We start from the raw sequence: 24,154 nt of genomic DNA on the forward strand, positions 1-24,154 counted from the left end.
AGAAGGGAACTGTTTCTCAGGCTCTGGCCTGAGCTGGTTATAAAGGCCTGGCCCTGCCCCCTTCTGGTCATGTGACCGCCTGGTTGCCCTGGCAACCAGGCACCTGAGCTGCCTGGGTGATTGACAGCTCTGCCAATCACCCTCTCAATCACGGAGCACCTCTGTGACTCCGTGACACTAGTATAAGTTATTGTATTGCCTGTGACCTCAGGGAGGCTGTGCAGATTTACTTTAACGAGACTCTGTCTCTAATTTTTAGTTTCATAGTTTCTAGGGTCGGAAGGGACCTGAACAGATCATCTAGTCCGACCCCCGACTATAAAATGTTTATAGTCAAGTTCCTGGACAGAAGGTGACCAGATGAGCATCTAGGCTTGATGTTTATGTCAGCCAAATGACATGAGACCATACTTATATTTCCTGTCCTTTCGGATAAGCAAGAAATATCAGTAAGTGCAGAACCTATGGGATCATGAAACTTGCGGATGAGGTAGATTCTACCTTACAAAATCATCAGTGTTTTAAACCAGAGGTGCTCAGTCTCCAGTCTGCAATGCTGTGTCATCCAGACTGTGGGGCTCCTTATAAGTCCAGGAATTTGGTGGCAGGTGTTACCAGATTTGCATGTCACTTTGGGGTATGCTCATTTATTAGGGGCGTGTTTCTGGGGTCTCTGTATTTCTATCAATGTGCTGCTTGTGTTACTTGCATTTCTATATGGAGCTGTTTCTCTCCCTTCTACAAGTCCTCATCCCCAATGGAGCTATCTTGCAGGACTCGGTTTCAATGGGGCTAGGTTCCTCCAGCCACCAAATCAGTCAAACACATACACATACGCTCACTCTCTCTCTAACGTGACATGCCTGACCTGGCTGGGTTGATCAGCATGTACAGGCTGACACCCTCATATGCCCAGGAATCAGTTTATCAAGGTAACAATAAAATGCAGTCAGACACAAACACACAGGTGAACAGAATACCTCTGAATCAGGCTGGGTGTCCAGCTGACACCCTCATGTGTCAGCATTCAGTTCATTAGGCCACATCTGAGCCAAACTGGGTCAGTCAGCCTATACAAGCTGATCCCCTTATGTGTCTCATACTCAGCATGTTCCAATCTTTTGCCTTAATGCTCCTAGTAGTGGTAGCCTCTTGATGAGTGAACCCCACAGTATTTTGAGGCTTTACAGGGATTTTTGGCTTAGGTAAAAGAAGCATTGCTGTAGAGCAAGTGGGGAAAGGGAAGTAGAGGAGAAAAAATATACCCAGTTACCACCAGTTTGACTCTAAAAGTTATTTATTGCTAAGTATATGAAATTTATGATGGTGATAGTAATAATAGCCATCAGGAAAAACAAACAAAAACAATTACAATATTACCCTGGTTCAACTGAATATTTGGGGAAACATAGCTCAAGCTTAACTAATAAAATTCAGGTTCAGAAAGCTATGCCGAGAGAGAGAGAGCGAGAGCGAGAGCTGGGATTTCACTGTTCCAAGGCACTTGAGTGGTTTGTTGACAGGCAAAGTTCCTAGCACGATAGTTGAAGGTTAAACAGGCGACCAACAGAGATGATCTGTTTATCCCAGCATCCTTAATGCTTCTTGAGAACAACAGCGAATGCTGTCAGAGAGATTTCTCCCTCTTGAAGCACACTGTTTGCTTCTTTACAGCTTTCTTATACCCTTAGTCCAGCCTCTTCAAATCATTTTTTTAATTGTGTAAATTAAGAGGGTCCCAGGCCATAATTTACAGGGAAAATCCTGTTATATGAACAGTTGCAATTTAAATGAATTGCCTTTTTCAGTGACAAAGGGTTATCTGGTTTGAAACATCTCAAACTGATGAACAACCAGAAAAAACAAAGTTTTAAAGAGTAACCAGACATCTAGGAGCCAGTTTGAAATTATTATGAATATAGAAGTTACACTGGAAGGGATACCACATTGTTTCTTCTCAGATGGCCTAGCTGTGCTTGCACTGTGAAGTCAGCATCAGTGTTTTGGGGTGGGGTGGGGGGGCAGAGGCTAGAAAAAGTCCTTTGTAAGTCCGGCAAGCTGGGTGCCAGGGCTCCATCAGGAACACAGAGCTAAGAGGTAACACAAGGGAGAGGTGGCAACATTAATTACCTCTCTCCTGTTGCATGGGATCTGGCCTGCAAAACCAGCCCTGTGCTTCTCAACTAGCCTGTGTGGCTGCAAGGTTAAGCACCACTGTTTTAAATTGTTAAGATACAGTTTATTGACAGGGAATTTCAAGTATCAGTTATTTACTTTCCCCATACTTTCCTCAGTTTCAAGATACTGAAGCAACTCGAAACCCCTTAATTTATGAAGAGAAAAATCAGTTGGATGCATAAGGAAATGCTTTCCAACTCCTTTTGTTTCCTGCTTGCAATAGAAAAATAAGAGGTCACATCTCTACTGATTTCATCTTGCTTATGCCCTAACAGCATCCCTTGGTGATGTTAGAAACAGCAGGAGGACTGGACAGAATGAAAGGTGTGAAATCAAGTAAGATTAGAATAGAAATGCTTGCTGGAGCAGCAGAGTGAGCTATATGCACTTCATACATAGTCACACTCATAAATGTTAGTAGTGGGCCCAGAGTTTTTCTGTTTCTTTAGAATATAGCTTTAAATATATGTGTTAGCTATTGTACAGCATGGTTTTTCTTTCCCTTTTTTGAGCAACTGAATACAGGCAGTTCTAAGACTGGTTCCTGAAAACTGCATCTTAAGTCAAAACATTGTAAGTTGGAACCAATTTTCTCATAGGAACAATGTTATAAATGGGGGATTGGTTCCTTTACCATGCTTGACCCAGTTGCCTCCAGCTGGTAAGTCTGGGGAGAGGACAGGGGGGCACATAAACACCCCCGCAGTGAGGGAGGGATTGGGGCTGGTGCTAGGACAGGGGGTGGGGCAAGGGCTGCCTAGCCAGGTTTGGGGGGCTGTGAGGAGTGGGTGAGCAGCTCCCACCACCGCATGTCACCAGTCTGGGAGGGCATGGCAGGACATGTGCCCCCAGATCTATGTGGGGTGGGCAAGGCTAGGGCTGCACCAGGCTGCACTCTGGGCCACTGGGCGAAAGGCACTGGGAGTGGGGGCTATGCCCTTCTACTGCTCACCCAGCTAGAGTGGGGTGGAGCTGCTGCATTGTCTATGGACAAGTGACTTATGGTGGCTAGAGTTGGCCTAGGCTCCCTGCGCTTCCCTGGCTGGGTGGGTGGCGGCAGGGCATGGGAGGGTGGGTGGTGGAGCAGGGGTTATGGGGGGGCTGTAGCCACCCTAAAATTCACTGTAGCCCCTGCTGCCTGCCCGGAACACAGCCCAGTGCAGCCCCGGCCCCAGCTGCCCCACACAGATCCAGGGACACATCCCCCTCCCCCACCCCATGTCTTGCCACGTGCCCAGCCGTGGTGGGAGGTGCAGGGAGGTTGGGTCGGCTTTGGCTATTGTGTGCTGCTTGTCTGGAGGCAGCACAGCAGCTCCATCTTGCCCCGGCTAGGCAAGCAGCAGGAGGTCATGACCCCCACAGAATAGTGCCTTCTGCCACCAATTCTGGGATGATCCTGCCTTAAGCAGGGGTTAGACTCAATGACTTCCTAAGGTCCCTTGCAGCCTCACTTTTGTATGATTCTGTGACTAGAGAAGGGGCTGTAGGAACAATCCTGTTAAAACAACAGGCAGCCCGTTATAGATACTTTTTCATGCATATCCAAATTACATCTACCAGGAGAAATACGCTTAGTAATAGATTTTCTCAGCAAGACCTCTTGTATCAGTCACAAGTGATTCTTGCAAGTCAAAGTAACATCCAGAGTAGTGTATGAGGGAACTCCTCACCACCTATTTGAGCAAGTGTTAGAGTGACGCAAAATGGATTTAATGGATATATTCCTCTTCCACGAACAGGAGAGCTCCTTTTACTTTTTCCTTCATTCTCAGGGGCTATAACAGGGCCACCATACTTAATGTTCCACAAGAATAAGATTTCCTTGAAGCCACACTCATAGTCATGTGTCACAGAGCTCTCAGGTGCCCTGCGACTGAGAGCAGAAACGGCTCGGGAGAGACCCCTAGTGGCGGGAAGGGGGAAGCGCAGCTGCCAGTCACCAGGACTGTACAGGTGCTGGTTGCCCTAGCAACCAGGGAAACCTAGAGACAGGAAGGGGCGGAACTTAGCCCAGGCAGAAGGCCAGGAGGGCAGTTCCCCTCCGGTGGCCGAGGGAGGAGGAACTCAGCCAGGACAAAGGGGAGAACTCTGATGGTCGGAACATCCCCTGGTTCCTGCTGGGGGTTGATTCGCGTGCTCTCTCTCTCTTAGGGAGGGATTCGTATTTTTGACCAGAACAGTCTAGCTTTTATGTTGTAGCCTGGGGGAATTTGCGTTTTGTGTTTACTATTTAACTGGAGGACTGGGTGGGGCTATAAGGCGTTGGAGGAGGCCTCATAGGGACTCCACAGTAGCATGGGGGTTCCTGGCGCTGGAGAGGGTGCAGCATTGTTTGGGATGTGTGGGCCCCAGCCCCGGAGTTTGGGGGCAGTGAGGAGCCCCAGAGCCAAAGGGGGGTGCAGTGAGGAGCCCCGGAGTTAGGGGGCAGCGAGGAGCCCGGAGTTGGCATGGGCGAGAAGTCCCAAAACAGGCAGTGCGGGACAGGCTGGAGGGTGCTGGTAGGGGCACAGGCTCTGAGACGAGCTAGAGGGTGCCGGTGAGGGTGCAGGCCAAGAGATAAGCCAGAGAGTGTTCGCGCGGCGCAGGGAGTAGGACAGACCTGAACAACACCAGATACATCTGCGAGGCTTGGGCTGTGGTATAAGGGGTGGAAAGCAGCCGCAGATAGTGCCTAAGGCACCAAGAAAGAAAATAGGCAGCCTCCTGTTTGATTAAGATCTTTCAATCAAGCAAATAATAACAAGGCATGGCAGGCGAGAAGGTGGGTGGTTGGCCCTTGACTGGTGTTGTGGGACCATGAATAGACTGTCCCGGGGAGGCACAACTATCACATCATGCCAAAAGCCATTTTGGATTTTCACTTTAATCAAATAATGTAGCTACCTATATTCTTTCTGAAGATGCAGTTCCTCAAAGATGGAGAAGGACTTCATTTTCTCAGTGTTCACAGAATGCAGTTCAGAGCTTTGTCAAGAACCTCTAGCAGAAAGCTCAAAACAGTAGGCAGTTCTAGTGCAATGAACCTCTGACCAGGTTACAGCATGTATAAAACTTGATACTCATTAGGTCATTGGTATTGTCGCAGTGCACTCAGGTGCCCTGCGTCTGAAAGCAGAGATGGCTCGGGAGAGACCCCTAGTGGTGGGAAGGGGGAGGTTCAGCTGCCAGTCACCAGGGCTGCGCAGTTGCTGGTTGCCGGGGCAACCAGTAAAACCAGCTGACAGGAAGGGGCAGTGTCATGGGGCGGGGACCTAGGGGTGCTGTGATCTCTCCCAGCGTCCCCTAACATGCCAAGGTGGTGTCAATGCACCTTCATTCTCGCTCGCCATGTCTTTGATGTCATAAGTGTTATGGGAGGCTGCCTTTTCGACCCCTTGGACACGGTACCCCGATGTATCCCGGTCTGTACCCCGTCTCAGCTGACTCTGTGCACTAAAGCCTTAAGGGCTACGCGTGGCTCCTACCACCCCTAATACGACACCCCAAGCCTCTCAGATGTACCAGACACTGTCTTATCAAAATCACAGCGCTCCTTTGCTTGCCTTGCTATAGCCCGTGCCCTTGCAGGCCCCCTTTGGGCTCGTCTCAGTTCCCCGCACTGGGGCCTTTCCCCGCGCTCCCTGCGGACACTCTTTGGCCTTTCTCGCGGCCGTGCCCACATCAGGCTCCCTCTCTCGGTCCTGCCTGCACTGGGGCCCTGCCTCACAATTGGGGCTCAGGTGGCCGTAGCCGTGCCTGGCGCCCCCAAATTCCCCTCTTGGGTCTTAATTGTGTGCCCTCCCTGGGGTTCCTCACCTGTGTGCCCTCCCTGGGGCTTCTATCTCCGCGCCTGGGGCTCAGGTGGCCGTAGCCGTGCCTGGCCCCTAAATCACCTCCGCGGATCTGCAACTCCTGTGGGCTCAGGTAGCCTTGGCCTTACCTGGCCCCCAATCCATTATGCCCCTTTGCAGGGCTGGGGTCAATGCCCCCTCACTGCTGTGCCCTCTCTGGCACCGGGGTCCCCACACCACTGTAGAGTCCAACTGAGGCCTCCTCCAACCCCTATTAGCCTCACCTGGTCCTCCAGTGTAACAACCAACAGCAAAAACCATAACACGAGCCAATCGGCTATAACTTAAAACTAAACCTCCTGGCTAAAATGTACACCCTAAGCCATCAGGCCATTTATCCTCCCAAATCCCTACCAGGGCTTCCTCCACCCAGTATCATCAAGCAGAAGCTGCTTCAGCCATCAGGCTTCCCTACTCTGCTTGCCCCAGCAGAGCTCCTTCTTCCTTGGCTGCAAGTAGGGAACCGCCTGCTTGGCCTCAGCCTAGGCTGTTTATAGAGGCCAGGCCCTGCCCCCTTCTGGTCAGCTGACCAAACTGCGGTTGCCCCGGCAACTGGCACCTGTACCTTTTCCTAGGAGCAGGGCACAGCCCTTCTTAAGCCCAGGCAGGAGGCCAGGAGGGCAGTTCCTCTCTGGCAGCCAAGGGAGTAGGAACTCGGCTAGGACAGATGAAGGGGAGAATTCTGATGGTGGGAACACCCCCGGTTGCTGCTGGGGTTGGGGAGCTCTCTCTCTCTCTCTCTCTCTCTCTCTCTCTACTAGGGATTGAATCTTGTTTGACTACCTTTTATGTTGTAGCCCAGGGGTTTTGTGTTCTTGTGTTTACTGTTTTGACCAGAGGATCGGGTGAGGCTATGAGGGGTTGGAGGAGGCCTCATAGGAGCTCCACGGTAGCGTGGGGACCCTTGTGCCAGAGAGGGCACAGTGTTTTGGGGGTGCATTGACCCCAGTCCCAGAGTGAGAGAGAAGGGGGCAGTGAGGAGCCCTGCAAGGAAAGGGGAGGGCCAAGGCGTAACAGGGCCTAGGTCAAACCATGTCAGTACCATCTGCAAGGCTTGGGCTGCAGTGTAGGGGAGGAAAGGAGCTGCAGGTAGTGCCCCCTGGCACCGGGGTACATAAAATGGGCATCCTCCTGCTGATTACACCAATCAATTAATCAATTAAGATCAAGGTATGGCAGGAAAGTAAGCAGGCGGTTGGCCCATTACAGGGGGCAGAGTCACTCCCAGAAAGGCTCCTATAGCGATACTCCTGTCACAGGTATCAAGCCCTAGGACAGGGTTTTTCAACCTTTTTTAGCAAGTGTACCCCTTCTACCTCAAAGTTTCAGCTCATGTACTCCTCTCTATTTTTTTTCTTGTTTTTAAGGGGCGAGGGGCTCCTAGCATTGTGCATACCCCAGCGGAGGCCTGGGGGGCATGTGCCCCCAGGTCTGTGTGCGGGGTGGAGGCAGCTGCAGCTGCTGCTGCTTCTGAAGACTGGACTCTGCACCCCTCTACCGCTGCCACTGCCCCAAGAGCTGTGGGATGCCATGTGCTTGGTGCTGCCAGGGGGGCAGGGGACACACGCATATGCAGGCACACACAGACATACGTGCAGATGCAGACAGACACACATGCCGACACTCCTCCCACCACCCCCCTGAAGGTAAATGTGTGTTGGGGGAAGGGGTGGGCCAGGGGAGATGGAAGGGGTTGGGGGGGCAGGAAGGAGTGGGGCAGGGGTGAATGGGGGCCAGGCTGGGTTGGGTCCTGGGACAATGGGAGCCCAGCAGTGCATCCAGGGGCTGTCAAGGGAGCAGTTGGGGCAGGGTGGCTGCCGGAGTCCCACTGCCCTGCAGGGAAAGCAATTGCACTGCCAAAGGCACCCTGCTGGGATAGCAGGCCTGGGAACAGATTAATCAGGCAGTAATTCAATTTACAATCACTTTGCCACTGCACAAACATTTCCTGCTGCTGCTGCCACCACACCCCACGCTACTTTCCTACAGCCAGTTGCATATGCGGTTCTGCCAGCTGCTGATGGGCCTCATGTCCAGTCAATCGTGCGCTGCTGGGGGCGGGCACAGAACAGAGTCTTGCAGCTCTGCTGTAAGGGGGTAGTGGCCAATCAGGAGAGTGAGCTGGAGTGGGGGGCAGGTCAGCGCTGCTGCGTGGGGCCAGTGGTGCCCAGCATGTCCCTCCCCTCCCCGTGGGAGATGCCGCCGCTGCAGCCCAGATCGCACTTCATTTCCACCCGTCCACATGCCCGCGCGTACCCCTTATAACCTTTCTAAGTACCCCTGAAGGTATGTGTACCCCTGGTTGACAACCCCTGTCCTAGGACATGATTTCACTAAAATGTGAGCTACTTCATTTACATTTCTGAGCTGACTAGGGATATCTGTAGGGCTGTTGCCATGTGGACTTTTTTCCGTATCTTTTTCTCAAACTGTACCATATTCTAAACCTCATAGTCTAAACTGATGACTTTGGTAAGATTGTTCTCCATTCCTTGTTCCACCAGCTCCAAAACCTCACAACCTGAATGTGTAAGCTGCTAGCAAGTCATCAATAGATAAATGGATGTGTATACAGTTGTTCAGTGGAGAACAGATTACTTGCCTTTGCAGTGAGATGTGTTTATACATTGCACACCCTTCCTCCATTTCTGTCTCTTTAGACTTCTAACCATCATTTCTAATTCAAAGGAGCTGAGAGGGAGGCAGGGTGGCCATACCCCTTGGGTTTTAGTTGAAAGTATGAGGGTATCCAGGGGACTTGCTCTACCCTTAGCAAAAGTCGCCAGTTCAAGTACATTGTGTGCGTGCACACTCACACTCTATTTATAATGCAGCAGATATGGCCCAACATAGGTCACAAAACAACTGCTACTGCGAGGATAAATCATCTTTTTTCTTGGCTTTACTTGATTAGCGCTGCTTCAGCTGTGACCATTCAACTGCTGGTACTTGATGTCAGCAACAAGTATTTTTCCTAGAGTAGTCTTGGCTTGAAGCTGTGTCTCCCTAGGGGATTTTAAAAAGGAATTTCTACCAGTCCTACAACCAGTTTAGTGCAACGGAGGAGCCCTTTGAGCAGGTTGATGCTGTGGTAAAAATGGCAGAAGCCTGGAAATTCTTGCCTGTAAGTGGGGTCACTGGTGTAGCTGAGCCAGTGGCATCATTGATAGGGAAGTTTTTGCTACAGTTCCCAACATTAGATTTGGCCTGAGATTATTAATAAGGCCTTACTCTTCAGTAAGCCAGCTTCCATTGCCCCCCCCAAAAGTGCAAAGGATGAATAGATGCTCTACAGCTAGTCTTCAGGTGGAGTGGAGAAGGAATATTTATCTTTGTTAATAGTCTTTGTCTAGTATAAGAAAACTCCTAGTCTGTGTGCACTAGCTACCACCTTCTCCTTTTTTGCTGCCACTGCTGTGAATAAAAACAGGAAGAGTGTTAGTATAGAGAGGCTGTCGGCCTTGTAACCATTGTGTCATCTAACTGCTCAGAGGAACATTACACAACATGGTAAAAAGGCAGTGCCTTATCTATATCACCTCCGTACCACTGGTACCATATGTGGAGATGTAATGATGGTGATATATGAATAGGAAATTTCCTGAAAAGGGAAATCCTGTTAGGGAAGATAACAGTGTGAATAAATAATTTTCCAGTTTGTAGTGGGAAAATTGCTTCTTGCAGTGGGAAGTTATTTTGATTGGTTGTTGTTGTTTTTTGTTTGTTTGTTTGTTTGTTTGTTTTTTTGGGTTTTTTTAGTGGTACTATCTACATTGCCTAATGTCCCACTTGGGGTCCTATTTTGTTTCTTTTTATAGAGTGCAATAAATATGGAGTGTAAGTTCCAGGAAGAAAGGAAATAACAGAATAATAAAGAGTAACAGGACATGCTGTGTACATACAGTCAGGTCCCAATGAAATTACATCTAGTGGAGTCATTGGATACAGTATCTCTCAGTCAAAATGCCAATGTGTTTTGCGGTTAGGAGAGTGTAAATATTTAAGTTTTTTATAACTAAAAAGGAAGAGAGAAAATCATGGAGGCAGAAGGGTGAGAGACTTTCCAAACACACAGTTCTCTGGGAAATTGGGATTTTATGGAACAATAAACTCCACTGCACAGTGTTTATTTTACTCTAAATATTTCTACTCTTCAAATGGATGTTCTTTATCTAGTCAGGTATGTAAAGAAAATAAGCACCAATCTCCAGCATCTGTTTAAGACTTATTTTAATTTTGTTGTGTATGTAGTAGAAACAGATTTGAGTTGCCACATATATAGTACTTGTATGTGAGCCATGAAGTGTAGGTTTAAGATTGTAATGAATGTGTTTCAGGCTCAGTTTTATCTGTGAGTCAGCATAGCTCAGGCAGATTCCAAGTTCACCCATCTGATGAAATGTACCCTGTGGTGCTAAAGCAGGGGCGTCCAACCTTTTTGAATGTGAGGCCAGATCATGAACTTTTTATCACGCAGTGGGCTGATGAGCTATATTCAAAAACCTCACAGGAAGTGGTATCACATCAGGAAGTGATGTCACATGACCTTTGACACCAATGAAGTTGCAGGAAGTGACAATGAAATGGGTCTGGAAATGTGGTTTAAAATCCAAAATAAAAAAATATAAAAGCAACAATGAAATAATACCAAACACTTGACTAAAATAAACACTTTTTTGCATAGTGCATAACGAAAGAAGCATAATGCAAGTTGACAGATCAAATGTGGAAAAGATATCAGCCAGAGTGGAAACTAATCAAAGGTGGAGGGATGTGTCTCAGCGGGAGACACCTGCGTGGCACTTTGCAGCCTCTGCCGCTCGCTGCCTTCCAGGGGGCAGGTGGGCAGGGAGGGAGCGGGGGCTTCTCAGTCCCTTAGTGCATCCAAGAGGCTGCAAGAGAGACTCGCGGCTCAGCTGGGCACAGAGTGGAGCGGGGCAGGGAGCGCAGGAGCCCGTGTGGGCTCCTCCTTGTCTTTCCAGCCACAGCCTCACTGGGATGTGCGAGAAAAGTGCCTTCCACTGTGCTGCCACCCACCTCACTGTCCTGATGGCCACGTGTGCCCACGCCACCCCCCACTCCCACTTTGGCCCCACGCAGCTCTGCCGCTGAGCCCCGGCCCTGCACCACCACCTCCTCTTGCTTTCAAGGATGCCCAGTAAGTTGTCCAGGCACCAGGGAGCGTATGTCTGTCTGTGCCCTGCTGTGGGGCACTGCTTGCTGTGGGCTGCGTGTGGGAACCTTGTCCCTTCCCTAGCCCTTCAGCAGCCATTAGGAAGCTGCTGAGGGCTGGGGTAGGGACAAGGGGTGGGAACAAAAGTAAGCAGTGTTTACTTTTGTTTCCTGTCGCAGCACCTCAGGTCTCAGCAAATGGCTTGGTGGGCCTCATGTTGGACAAGCCAGTGCTAAAGGGTTGCAGTCCACAGCCCTCCATATCTTTAAATAAGAGGTGCATAGACAGGTCTTTGGATTGAGATTTGTACTTTGAGTGTTGGGACTTGGGTGATTTGATGCTTCTACTTAAGGCACTGAGAAAGTAGTATTGATGATGGTGTCAGTATAAGTACCTAGATAGACCTGAAAACTCCACTTTATACCTCCCAGCAAGCAATAAAGAAAATGGGAAATAGGTGAGGGTGGCTTCTATTTTCTCCATGTTATGGACCTAAGTGCAGTATTTAAGCCCCTACAAAGCTTTTTAATGCCTCAGTGGACAAAGTGGTTTATTAAGTTTGTTATAAACAATAAATCAACAGCAGTGAAATCCCACTTTCTTCTCTGTATAGTTTTCCAGGGACCCTAGCCATATATTAGTTCAACAAGAGGAATGTTTTCACAAAACTTGCTAATAAGGCTCCTCTTACTTTGCTACTATATAGCTTTACACCTCATAAAAGAAAGAACAAAAGCAGCACTCTTCTAAGATTTTCAAATCTGTACCCAAATATTTCCCAGGTAGTTATTACTGGTATGTATTTGGCAAATTCAGTGTGCTTGCACCACAGATACATCCTGGACTGTTACAGGTTCAAAGTGTTCAGCAGTCCATACTCATAAATTGTATTAATGCAAAATTATGAGGGAGTGAGCATGTGCATGATGGGGGAGGGAGAGGATAGTGTTGGCAGCTTGAGCCCATGTACATACATGGGAGAAGCTAAGTATGAGCTACAGTTTGTAACAGAAGGCCATTTCAAAGCTATTATCTTACAACTAGCCAATCGCCCATCAAGAATGATGGTGGGGCGGGAAAGCAGGTGGGGATGGAGCCCTGTGGCCCCCCGTCTGGGCCTGCTCCCCACCTTCTTGCCACAGTGGTATGGGAGGGGAGGAATGGGCCTGAGGGCAAGGAGAAGCTGGCCCACTGCGGCAGGGGAGGAAGTGGGCCTGGAGCAACCTGGTGGTGGCGGGGGATGGAAGGAGTGGGCTCATGGCCGACATGGGGGATGTGGGTGGGGGACGAGTGGGCCTGGGCCTGAGGGGGGATAAGGCCTGCTCCTCCCCTCGCCTGCCACTGCGGCACTGGGCCGTGTTGGGTTGGGCCTACTGCTCCTCCCCTCCTCCCTCCCTGTGTTGGGCCCGGGCCCATTCCTCCCCTCCCCCTACTGGTGCCACCTCTGCTGCATCGGCCTGGGTCCATTCTTCCCCCACTTGCTGCAACAGCACACCTGTTTTCCTATCCCACCCTGTGTTGGGCCTGCTTCTCCCCCCTCTGCCGCCGCATCAGCCTGCATTGGCTCTGCAGTGACGACAGAAGTGGGGAGGGATGGGCCGAGGCCAGTGCCGGTGGCCTCGCCCCCCTGTGGTGTCCTGACCCTGCTTCCCCCCCATACCACTGCCACCTCCAACAGCAAGGGGGGGGAGAGGCCAGCTTGGGTGGCCTTGCCCCCCCCCCCACTCCATCGTTGCCACCTGTAGGGAGCAGGGCTGGGGGGTGAGGCAAGCTCCCCGTTCCATCTGCTCTGTTGCTGCTGCCTCCAGGAAGCAGAGTGGTGGTGGTGGGGCAGCTGGCCTGGCCCCACCCTTGCCCCATCCCTCCTGTCCCCACCATCATGGTGGCACTCTGCTGTGCCGCCACCTCCTGTCCGAACGCTGTTTTCACACTTTGTTTGGTGTTTCAGTCAGCCAATCAGAGCACAAATAAAGCGTTCTGGACAGATAGATGGATTAAGGCTTTTATAATATTAGAATTATTGAATCCATAATGTGGTACAAAGGAGAAGGAAGGCATGTATGTTAGTAAAATCTCAGTGTGACCGAGGAAATGGAAAGCTTTTCTATTGAAAGAAAGCCATGTATGTAAAATAATCCCAGAATGTATTTTTGTTCCTGAAAGTGAGAGAATATAATGTGAGTGTTTTATGCACTGGCCACAGATAGAACAAGAGGAGGAAACATTGGCCATGAATTTGCATACCAATTTCAAATCTATCACAACAGTAATATATAAATGACAAATGCAAGCATATGGCACAGAGACTACATCTCAAAATTAAGTAGCATATGCCCAGGTTAGTAAAAGGAAAAATGCCTGGTTATTAAAAATAAAAATTAATGTTCAGGTTTATAATTCATCTTGCTCCAACCTACTCTTGCTAGCTCCTTGCATGCACACACAAATCAAGAAGTACAAAAATTGAATACAAATTTATTGCCATAGTTTTAACAGAATTGTGGTAGAAGTATTAGTAAAAAGTAAGTAACGCCAGTGTTTTTTAGTTAGGGAATTTAGAAAGTTTGCTTTATATTTCACAATTGCAAAGAGAACTCTGTCAGTCTAGATGGCTGTTGTTCTAGCTGAGAGGCAAACAGTAAAGGAAAAAAAAAGATAAAATATCCAGGAGAATGCAGATAGTGCATGTTTCACTCTGTAACAGCCAATGTGAATCCCCTCACAGCTCCCTCAGGAGGCAAGCAGTGAGCCTCTTGTAGTTAAAAATTCAGGATATAGTAAAAGGACTGATAACCACCACAATTTTCCATTAGAACTGTGTTATTTAATACAAACACACACACACAAATATATTTCATGTTGAGAAATATATATATACGTGAAATTTATACACATTTGTTGAATATGAATTTTAAAGAAATTTATCGACATGAAATATATTGCAGAAAGTGTCTACTTGTCTTAAGTGAGAGGCAAGGGTGTTATCTAGTTAGTTAGTATTTGGGATAAAGGTAGACAAGTTTTTGAATGCAAAACATTTTGCATTCGAAAGCTTATCTGACTCTCTCCCAACTACGTAGCTGGTCCAATAAAAGATATCATCCTAAGAAATCCTTACCTCTTGCATAATTTCTGGATCATCATGGCTAGAACATCACTCTTACACCACTGTCTTTAAGGCCATTCAACTTTTTGTCAGAAAGCAAAAGCCCAGTGTAAGTGGTGTTGTTGTTGCCTTAAATGGTTAATTATTTTCAACAAGGGATGTCAGTTTTTCCACTAAAGAGTTGACCAAAGTGGATTCTTTCCCCAGTATCTCTTTCCATGGAAAAAGTTCCAACCATTTTAATTGCTGATCTCATATCTGTTTGTAAAGATGTACATCCAGCAAACCCTGTTTTAGATGGAAGAGATAAGTATCAAATACAAAAGGAGAGCTATCATGAAAAAATAAAAGCGTGAGGGATTTGTATTGGGGGGAGTTTTGTTTCAGTCCTGATTTGGTTAAAGTTAATAATAAAGGTATAATTTATTACCCAACTAATGACTAAATACAGTGGGGTACATTAGCTAAGGTTCCATTAGTAGATTGCAGGAAAAAAACCTTTTTTTTTTCTGACTGTGTGGCAGATGTATTCCCTTTTAGGTAGTCATCTCTGGTTTCCATGGGGATCATCATTTGTTAAAGATATTATTCAGGGTGTTGTATATTATTAGAATTATTGCTAAGAGATACTATTACAGAATTATTTTACTTAGTTAGCTATTAATGCCTGGATCAACACTTTAGCAATGAAATTTGAGAAGGCTTCAATTTGGAGGGGAAAAGGTGCACTGAAAAAAAGTTATGGTGTTTTTGTAACTGCTTTGAATTATACTCAGAGCATTAAATATTGTATTCTATTACTCCTTTCAGATATTCCAGACTTAAAACATAAACATCTGCTAGAATTTGTTGCCTTAGCATACTGAGTGTGATATTATATCACTGGCTTATATTTACTATCTTTCTCTTTTTCTGAATCTACTTCTCTGCTTTTTCTTTACTGTAATCCTGTTTACAGTGGACTCCACCTAATCTCTGAATGAAAAACAGTAACTTAAAGCAAGCGTTTATTCTATCCTAATACAGTGCAATGAAAATGTTAATTGAGTATTGATATTTAAAGTAGTTGACATATGTGAAGAAATCTCACTGTCTCTGCCCCTCACTTGGGTCATTCCAGATGGACCCCTCTCTCTCTCTCCCTTGCTTTCTTTTTGGTTCTGGCTGATCAACCAGGTGACCTGGCCGGATAAATTCCTGAGGGGAGGGGGGAATACCTGTTTTCTGGCAGCGGGCTTTTTTGGAAAGCGACAAGCAACATGCCTCCAGGCTTTTGCCTGGATGATTTTCTGTAAGTAAGGACTTGGAAACTAGCCAGGAGTTAGGATGTATGTCTAGGCCAGATGCATTTTATAAAGGATTATTATGTCTGAGACTGTATGAGACTCTGATTGCTTATGTTTGCTCAAGGTGTATTCTGACTTTCTTGTTCCTTCTCCCCCCTTCCCCGCTAATCAGTAAAGGTATTGGGTTACAGCGTGCCTTGCTATGGTATTGTGGAGGGGGGAGAGGTAGGCCTTTTTGCACCTAGCTTTGCCAGCAGACCTTGCCTGTTTATGTTCCCTCAGTCCTACCTGAGGTTATCTTGGGATGCCTTGGTCTGAAAGATGCACCCAGAAATATTACCTGTGGGTGAAGCAACCCCAAGTTTCACAGAGTATGTGTCCCAGGCTGCAGAGAGTCCTAACAGACCAGTGCTTGGGTGGTGGCAGTGTTACCCCAGGCTTGTGGGTGTTCTCCAGGAAACAGGATAGATGGCTGTAGACACCCCATGGGAGACTCCTGAAGTGAGGTTTTAGGCCTGGCACAGTGAGGCAGGTGGCTCTGCATAGTAGCACCCCCTACTGTGCAGCCACAATGTAGATAAACTGATTTTATTTAAATTAGTTTGGGAAACTATACTCAAATTGTGCCAGCATTAGAAGGGGGTGTCACATAAGCTAAGTACAGATACTTAAAAAGCCGGAAGTTGAATCAATTCAGTCTTTGCAGATAGTCTAAGCTGCAGAGAGTAAACGGAGAAGCAAGTGAGCAGGCATTCACTTTTGATTCAGGAAATTCAGCCACATGCCTGCAGTGGCTCAGGCCAGAAGCTGGGAGGCACTGGAGCACAACTCCCAGCCTGCCAGCCACTGCCAAAAGGAAGGGACTGAAGCTCCAAGGCTTTATTCTGCTCCCTGCTTGAGCAGAGGGGGCATGGCTGGGCAGCAGCCCAGGGGCTGAGACCAGGGGAAGGTATTCTTTAAACCCACTGTGGCCCATATGAGACCTCAGCCTGGATCTGCCTGGGCAGGGGTGGGGGAGCACCTGCCAGATTTCTGCCCCTGCTGTTCCCCACTTGAGGAGGGGGTGGGTGGGGAAAAAGGTAATGGCACTGAATTCATAAAAGCTTGAACAAAAGTAGTCCTTTCTCTGAAGTGAGCATGTATTGAATATAGCAACTTGCAATCTCAAGCACACAACAAAAAACAACCAAAAATCTTCTCCTAAGCTAAGATACAGTGAGAGCACTCACAACTTAGTCTAACTTAAAACTGAATGTAAAAAACCAAAAGACAAGCAAAAGCCTTGCATACAGCTTATGTAATTGTGAGGCCAGAATGTCTCCTTATAGCCAGGTATTCAGAAAGTCCTTCTTGGAGAATCAGCAGGTGATCTTAGGCATTGGAGTGGAGATCCCGTAGGCCTCATCTCTACACCCCTTCCCCACCTTGACATTAGTATGCTTGTCACTTATAGTACTTTTAGCAGAGCTCCCATGAATTCATTGTGTTTTGCCTCTTCCTAGGTATTCCAGTCTTCCACCTTTTACACGTTCTGCTTTATAATGTAAATATAAATTTCTGCTTTCTTTGGTCACACCAGCCCAAGCAGTCTGGGACCCTCTCCTGTTCCCTTAGCTCCATCTCCAGCGCATATATGTGATGATTGTGCCAGGTCTTTGGTAACACCTTCCACCCCTTAGTCTGCTCCTGCAGGGCTTGGCCTTGTGCTCATAGGTGGCAGGCGACCAGTCCCTCCAGCCTCTTCTCCCTTCCCCATGGTCTGGGGCAGCTGAGGGAAATTACGCCCTTTCCCCTTTCCTTATCAGCTGCTTGTCTCAGTCTCTGCCAGATGTGGGAGGGGGTGGAGTTTGCTGGTCTCCTACTGGCCCTGCTTGGGAGGTGGGGTTTAAATCCCCTACTAGACCCCAGCCGGGGTTTGGCTGGGGGGACAGTCCCTCTCAGGCCATCCCCCACAAACCCACCCTTTCTGCTCCAGCAGGGAAAAGTCTGGCTGGGCTGCCTCCCCACAGCAGACCCAGCTGTGGTACAGCAGGGCTGCAGCAGGCTGTACCAGGGCTCTCCTGTTGGCTCTCCCTTGCATCAAATCAGAAATAAGGTAAGCCCCAGAGTGCTCCGGCTGTGGTGCTGCACGGGGCAAGGGACTCATGCTTCTGGCACTCAGTCTTAGTCCTGGATGGGTCCCGCCAATCACTTCAGTGCCTCATTGTCCCTGTCTTCAGGAGCAAGAACCCCTGCTGGTTCTTTCTGGTCTGGCTCAGCAGCAGCTCTCCAGCGTCCATGTCATGTCCAGCTGGCTCCGTGGAGGGCCTGCTGCTGCTCCCTTCTGGTCAGCTGCTGCTGCATGCTGGGGCTCCAGACACCTTTTTATGGTGTCACTCTAAGTGTGCCCTTCCATGCACAGGGAGAGTGAGCTCTTAAAGTGGAGTGGCAGAGAAGCATGCGTCTCTGCTCCTGGGGCTCAGCTGCCTGCAGTTCAGTTGAGCTGTCCCTCAGCCTTTTCCAGGCCACAATCCCCTGTCAAGTGCGGGCTGTCAGTAGGTATCCCATCCCCAGGGCACCTGGGAGCCTCATTGTGCAGCACCGCAACACCAACTGTCGGCAGCTTAATGTAGTTTGTTTAAAGACGCTTCCCGTCTTACTTAGAAAGAGGGACAGTCCCTTGTAGGCTATGCTCCTCTTGCCTACCAGTCAGGTTTGGTCAGTGTTTGTGGTTTTTTCATCTCATCTATGCCTCATATTAGAAGACTTTCTATGGCAGTTCTAGGTTTATAAAAACCTATTGATTTTAATGTGTAGTCTGATTCAAGAGAACACACTAGTTCATTGCAAGTTTAGAAACTGTGCTGTAGAATCATGACATTTTGCTTCACAATTGACTGCCACCATCTGAATCATTACTGAAACTCCCTCTAATTTCAATACAGTAGAATATTGATTATTTGGAATAGTGTCGCCATCATTCTGGATAATCATTTTTCTAGAAAAATCACACACCAAAGTATGAAGTGCTTTAAACTATATTTTAATTGTTGTTGTACCTGTACCGTAAAATAAATATTTAAAAAAGCCCAAAGAAATAAATATATGGTACTGTGTAATTTTTAAATGTAAAAGCACTAGCACATAAACAGTGTACCTCGTACATGAACAATGCACAGTTGTCTTGCCAACAGAAAAACCCAACTGTGGCTGATGGTTTTTATGGTAATGCAAAGCCTTTTGGTTAATTGGCTTTCCAAATAATTAACTCTCTGCTGTAGTACTTTATTTGTATTTGGCCTTATAGAGGTGAAGAACTACTAAAGCAATTTAAAATGAATAAATGGTTTTAATTAAAAAAAAAAAAAGCACCAGTTTCTTTTCTATTCCAGGGCATCACAATTAACAGTGCAAGGTTTTCTCCTAATAGCTGAAGGGCTAGGAATATTTTGCAAAGCAAATGGTTTGATTGACTGAGTACAACTGAGTACCTCTTAGCACTTTACAAAGCTTTAAACATAGCTGATTGAATACTGATTGGTGAATATTTTGTCATGCCCAAGGAAACTGCTAAAACTAGATGATCATTCCACTATTTAAGATACATCAGATAGTAAATACTTAGTTAAATATTTTGACAGATACAAAACAGTAATTTTGGTAATAAGATACTTCACATGTTATGTAAAATGGAAAAATGAGGGTTTATTTATTTATGATAATTATTATAATTCTAAGTAGGACTTTGATTTTGGCGTAGATGCTACATATTCTTAACACATTGAAGATATGGGTTAATTTTTAAAAACCTTTTTAACCAAGTGAAGCAAGGATCTACAAGTCAATTCATTGGTATTTCTGTGTCTGTCTGCCTGTAATGCAAACTGGCCTATCAAAGCAAGGACTGTGCTCATGCTGCTGACAATTTTTTTCTGTTTGTTTGACAATATTATTCGAAAAATGAGAAAAAAGTAGGTTTTCTGCTTATGGATATCATAGGTTTTTAGGGTTGCTGCTTTCTCTCCGTTTTGTTCAGCCTCCATAAAGCAACGAAAAGTATGACTTTCTGGTAAGTGTGAAGATGCTGCATAAGAATGATATGATATAACAATGTGCAATCACATTAAAATCCCTACCTGTGTTGGTAATTTTTGTACTCATGTAGCTATGCCAAAATTATTATTTTACTGACCCCAGTATGTCTTCCCTCAGTACAATACACATAGGGATTCCAGATTTAGCTTACCATTTGTAAAACCACGTTTGTCCATCTCTATTTCTGTGCCTCGTTGCATGCAGTTTAGCGTTCTGTGCCATACTGAACACAGGTTGGCCCCGAAAATGTTACTGTAGTCTTAAATGTGGTGTGTACAGCTGTTAATGATTATCAAACATCTCTGTAGCTTTAGTAAAGAACTAAATATGTCTGATGTATAATGGACTGGACAATGTGGAATAATAAATAATAGCTGTGTTCTGGTATGATAATTTGAACAGTGTTTTATCAAATACCAATACCTTAACCTACTGTATTTATTTTATGTCAATTTGTAGTCTGATAAGATGTTTTACCAAAGTCAGTTAGTGCCCTGCAGAGATGCACTTATAATTTTTTTTGAATTCCTTATCTAACTGCACAGTGCCATCAAGAGAAATATTCTTTAATAGTAGTTTTCTCTGTTAAACAGGCTTTTGATAGTTACTGTGGAAAGATTGAATAAAGTAAGTTTGTTTTCATTTTTTGAGTAGCTTATTTTAAAAAATAAGGAGAGAGATCTTCTTCTGAAAGCTTGAAAGACCTTTGAGGCTCAAAGAAATGTTTAAAAAGGCTGAAGAAGATCAGACAAGGAAAATCCTACCAGTCATTGATGTAGTTGTTTTTTTGCATTGTTATCTATAATAAACCATTATCTATCTTTTTTTGCTTTTGCCCACCTTTTTCCTTAAACACGTGTACTTTTCCAATCCGCTAGTGGGACCCCATATTTAGAAATAGGCAGGCTTATAAGGTTCTTTGGGTAGATGTGATAACTTTTGTTAAAACAACTAAATAGTTGGGGAAAAAAGTTCTTTGCAAGTTTTCGGGCACAAACACCCTTCTTCAGGCATCAAGAGACTCTGCTGTTGTAGAAACATGCACCTTTCTTCAAGATGGGACTGTTTTTATTTATTTAAATTGTTTTGTATGTTCTTCAGCTCTTTTATGATTTTAATTAGTTTTAAAGTTACATACATATCACCGATGAATCTCTGAATGAGGGAAAGAGTTTAGAATCAGATTCCATGATATACATCCAGGGATAGTTAGATTAGGAAAACCAGTCTGACCCCTTCCACAATATTGATGAGCGTATGATTTGCTTTAGGTAAACTGGCATATCTATGATAATACATCTTTCCATTTCCTTCCAAAACAGGTTAGTTTTCAGTCATTGCATCTACATGTGCACTTTACTGTGGAGTAGACTAATTAGCTCTCCAGTAAAGCATCACCATCTACATGTGTGGTAGTATTAGGGTGCAATAGACTAATTAACTCTGCTGTAAAATAGTACTGTTGGCAGCAGTACTTACCTGGGGTCCTGGGGGCTTCTAGAGCAAGAGTGGAGCCAGGCTGGCAACTTGGAGCCAGGCCAGCGTCCAGAGTGCAGCTCTGGCCAGACAGGCTCCAGTTTCTGGCAGCACACGCTGCTCCCATGTTCGCCACACCACTTTTTTTAGCAGTGGGCTGTTTTGTTTTGTTTTGTTTTTTTACACCAGGATCTCCTGGTATCCTAAAAACCATCACACAGCAAAGTAGCAGTGCAGTGAATGGTTGCACATGCACTGTGTACAGTTTACGGCACCTCAAATGGGTTTGAGGCAGTTCAAGCTGCACGTACGTGCGTGATCATCAGAATGTGCCCCGTGTACTATTTGAAACAGCAAAAAACATGCTTTAGAGTTATGGTTGCTGTATAGTATTCAAGATGAATAATAAATGCATCTTTTTATTTTCATACAGTGCATTTAAAACTTTTCCCCCTCAAAGCACTTTTCCTGTTAGGTAATTTTTCTCTCATCTTTGAAAATCTGTCTTCGGTAATCTGAATTTGCTTTATATTGAGTCTGAGCTTTTGCCATTTTTGGTATGTAATGGGAGGATCCTCAGAATTTGTGCAGTAGAGTGCTTCCTTTCTTTTCTGTGTTGCTGCTGTGAGATTTTGAGGTCATGTCAAGGTTGCATAGGAATCACCATTTCTCTTCTGTGAGACTTTTTTCTGTCAGGAGTAGAGTATGAGGCCACCTATCAGTGATTAAATACTATCACACTAATGTTATTTTGTGTGGATTGTTGCCTTTATTTTCTTTTTCTGCACCCATATTTCTGTGCAAACTGAACTGTGCACCTCTTGAATATTAGAAAAACCTTTGGCTTGTATCTTACGTTCCTCTTTTTTTCCCCTTCCTTGGTATATTTAGACCTTATTGTATGAAAGGAATCTGTTAAATCCTATTCAATTTCAGGTAAATATTGTAGATCTGAATGTACTACTGGAAATGTGTACCAAGGTCTTCAGAAGTGGAAAAAGCAAGCCACTGGATCATTTTCATATTCAAATACGAAACTGAAATCACTGCCATGTGGAAGCTTTATATTCTTTTAATAAAGATGGTTGTCTTTAAAAATACTGTGTATTTCTGGTAAATACTGTGCCAGTTCTTCAAGTGTGTTACAATTTTAATTGTAAGTGCTTGGTCTGGGCACCCTGTTTAGGTACATATAGTAGAAAGTTTAACTGTTTAGGTCAACCTCTATGTACTGCTTGTATATATTGAATAAAGATATTAGATCATATCAATGAGGTATAGTGAATTCAAAACAAATGGTTTTATTTGTACTTGTATAAAATATGAAAATTAGTTTAAGATATGATTTTTTTCTTATCTTTTTTATTGCCACAGGAAACTTCATGGTGCTGTGGTCAACCTGCAGAACATCGTTTTTTAAATCAGTAACAAACAGATTCATTAAGAACTTGGCCTGCTCTGGGATCTGTGCCAGCCTAGTGTGCATGCCTTTTGACATTGTCCTCAGTGCCAGCCCACAGTGCTGCTGGTGGATCTATACCATGATGTTTTGTAAAATTGTCAAGTTCTTGCACAAAGTCTTCTGCTCAGTGATCATCCTTAGTTTTCCTGCCATTGCTTTGGACAGGTAAGATCAGCTTTACTGACATGCTGTTTTTGATTTTTGGTTTTACAAAATTCCAATAGAATGGATTTATATACAGCATACAGATAAGACTGGTGCTAAATAGGTTATCTTCTTGTCAGATTCCAGTATAAATCAGTGTTAAGTCTGCAAAAGGAAAGCAGACTCTAGAGAAAAAGGGTGATGATATGAATTGACTGCATAATTCATCACAAAAATATGTTACTTGACATCAACACTGCAATTTTGCTGCAAATAATGATACCTACATTGTGGATGCTATGAAGGCTGTTGTACAAATTTATTGATAATCATGTAGTTAACTTGAGTCCCAGCTATACTGGACCAAATTCTGTTGACTTCAGTGGGGTTCAATTAATTTGTAAATGTTGTCCCAATACATTTCAATTAATATTGGGCAAAATTTGTATGTGTAACTCTGCCTGGAAGTGCCACTTTAGTTTTCATTATAATCTCCATACTTTTTGGCCCAGTTTCTTTTCCCCACGTGGTAGTAAAATAAGAAGGGCAAAATTACCTCTTAGGGTTTTGAGGCTCCCATGTATCACAGCACACTGGGCATAAATAGGAGGGAGGATTGTGTTTCATCCACTGCAAAATAAATTCATGAATCCAGATAAAAGCAGTAGAGAAAATAATTTGTCCCATAATTGCATACAATGTTTAATGAGCATCAGGATAATGTTCCTAAATAAATATAGGGTCCAATCCCACTGAATTTGGTAGGAGTGTTACACACTTACATGAGGCTTGCAGGACTGCACATGTAATTATACACACATTGTTCTGAAATCGAGGCTGGAAACCCACATGAATTAAATGAAGAAGAGGTTAATTAATAGAAGGTTTTATGAAACCATATTGCTCTGTTTTGCACAGCTCTGTTTGACATTTCCCCTTTAATAAAAATTGTTTCAGAGTCATGTTAGCTAAACTTATTCCCAATTCCTATAATCTTGATTTGTTTTGTTTCAAGAGAAATTTAAAAAATGTTATACTTTTCCCTAAAAACGAGATAAACAAAGGGTCTGATTTTTTTTTTTTTAAGACTACGTATTTTTAAAGCCCCAGGGTTTATTATTTATTTATTTATTATTATTATGTTCCTGTCGAGATACTGCATGGACACTTCACAATGGCCACAGAGAAAACATAACTAATTATATCCAGTCAAACTGTTCTTCATGAAAGAACTCTTCTACAAGGTAGGTTCACTCACTCTGTGCAACTTTAGGTGCTCATGACATGTCATAAACAGCCAGAGCTACAAAACTGTTAGTACTGCATTTGTGGTACCACAATTGTGGTACTGCTGGATACTTTTGAAGTCTGATGGGTTAGTTTCTACAGGTTTTTAATTGGCTTGGATTTACACTGAAGATGTCT

At 45.2% G+C, this 24,154-nt stretch overlaps 1 protein-coding gene across 2 annotated transcripts in view; it reads left to right on the top strand.

Annotated features, from left to right (window-relative positions):
* Window positions 1–24,154, top strand: part of GPR176 (G protein-coupled receptor 176) — a 120,003-nt gene that overhangs the window by 92,952 nt on the left and 2,897 nt on the right. Inside the window, exons 1-2 of one of the 2 annotated variants that reach the window (XM_019552180.1) lie at window positions 15,513–15,578; window positions 22,498–22,750. In XM_019552180.1, coding sequence (XP_019407725.1) covers window positions 22,506–22,750 — 245 coding nt within the window. In that variant the 5' untranslated portion in view covers window positions 15,513–15,578; window positions 22,498–22,505. Of the gene's footprint in view, window positions 1–15,512; window positions 15,579–22,497; window positions 22,751–24,154 lie in introns of those variants that run through there. The other variant, XM_019552179.1, reaches the window with a different exon arrangement.

Source organism: Crocodylus porosus, unplaced genomic scaffold, assembly GCF_001723895.1.
Source record: "Crocodylus porosus isolate Cpor-Errol unplaced genomic scaffold, CroPor_comp1, whole genome shotgun sequence".
Classification (NCBI taxonomy): Eukaryota; Metazoa; Chordata; order Crocodylia; family Crocodylidae; genus Crocodylus; species Crocodylus porosus.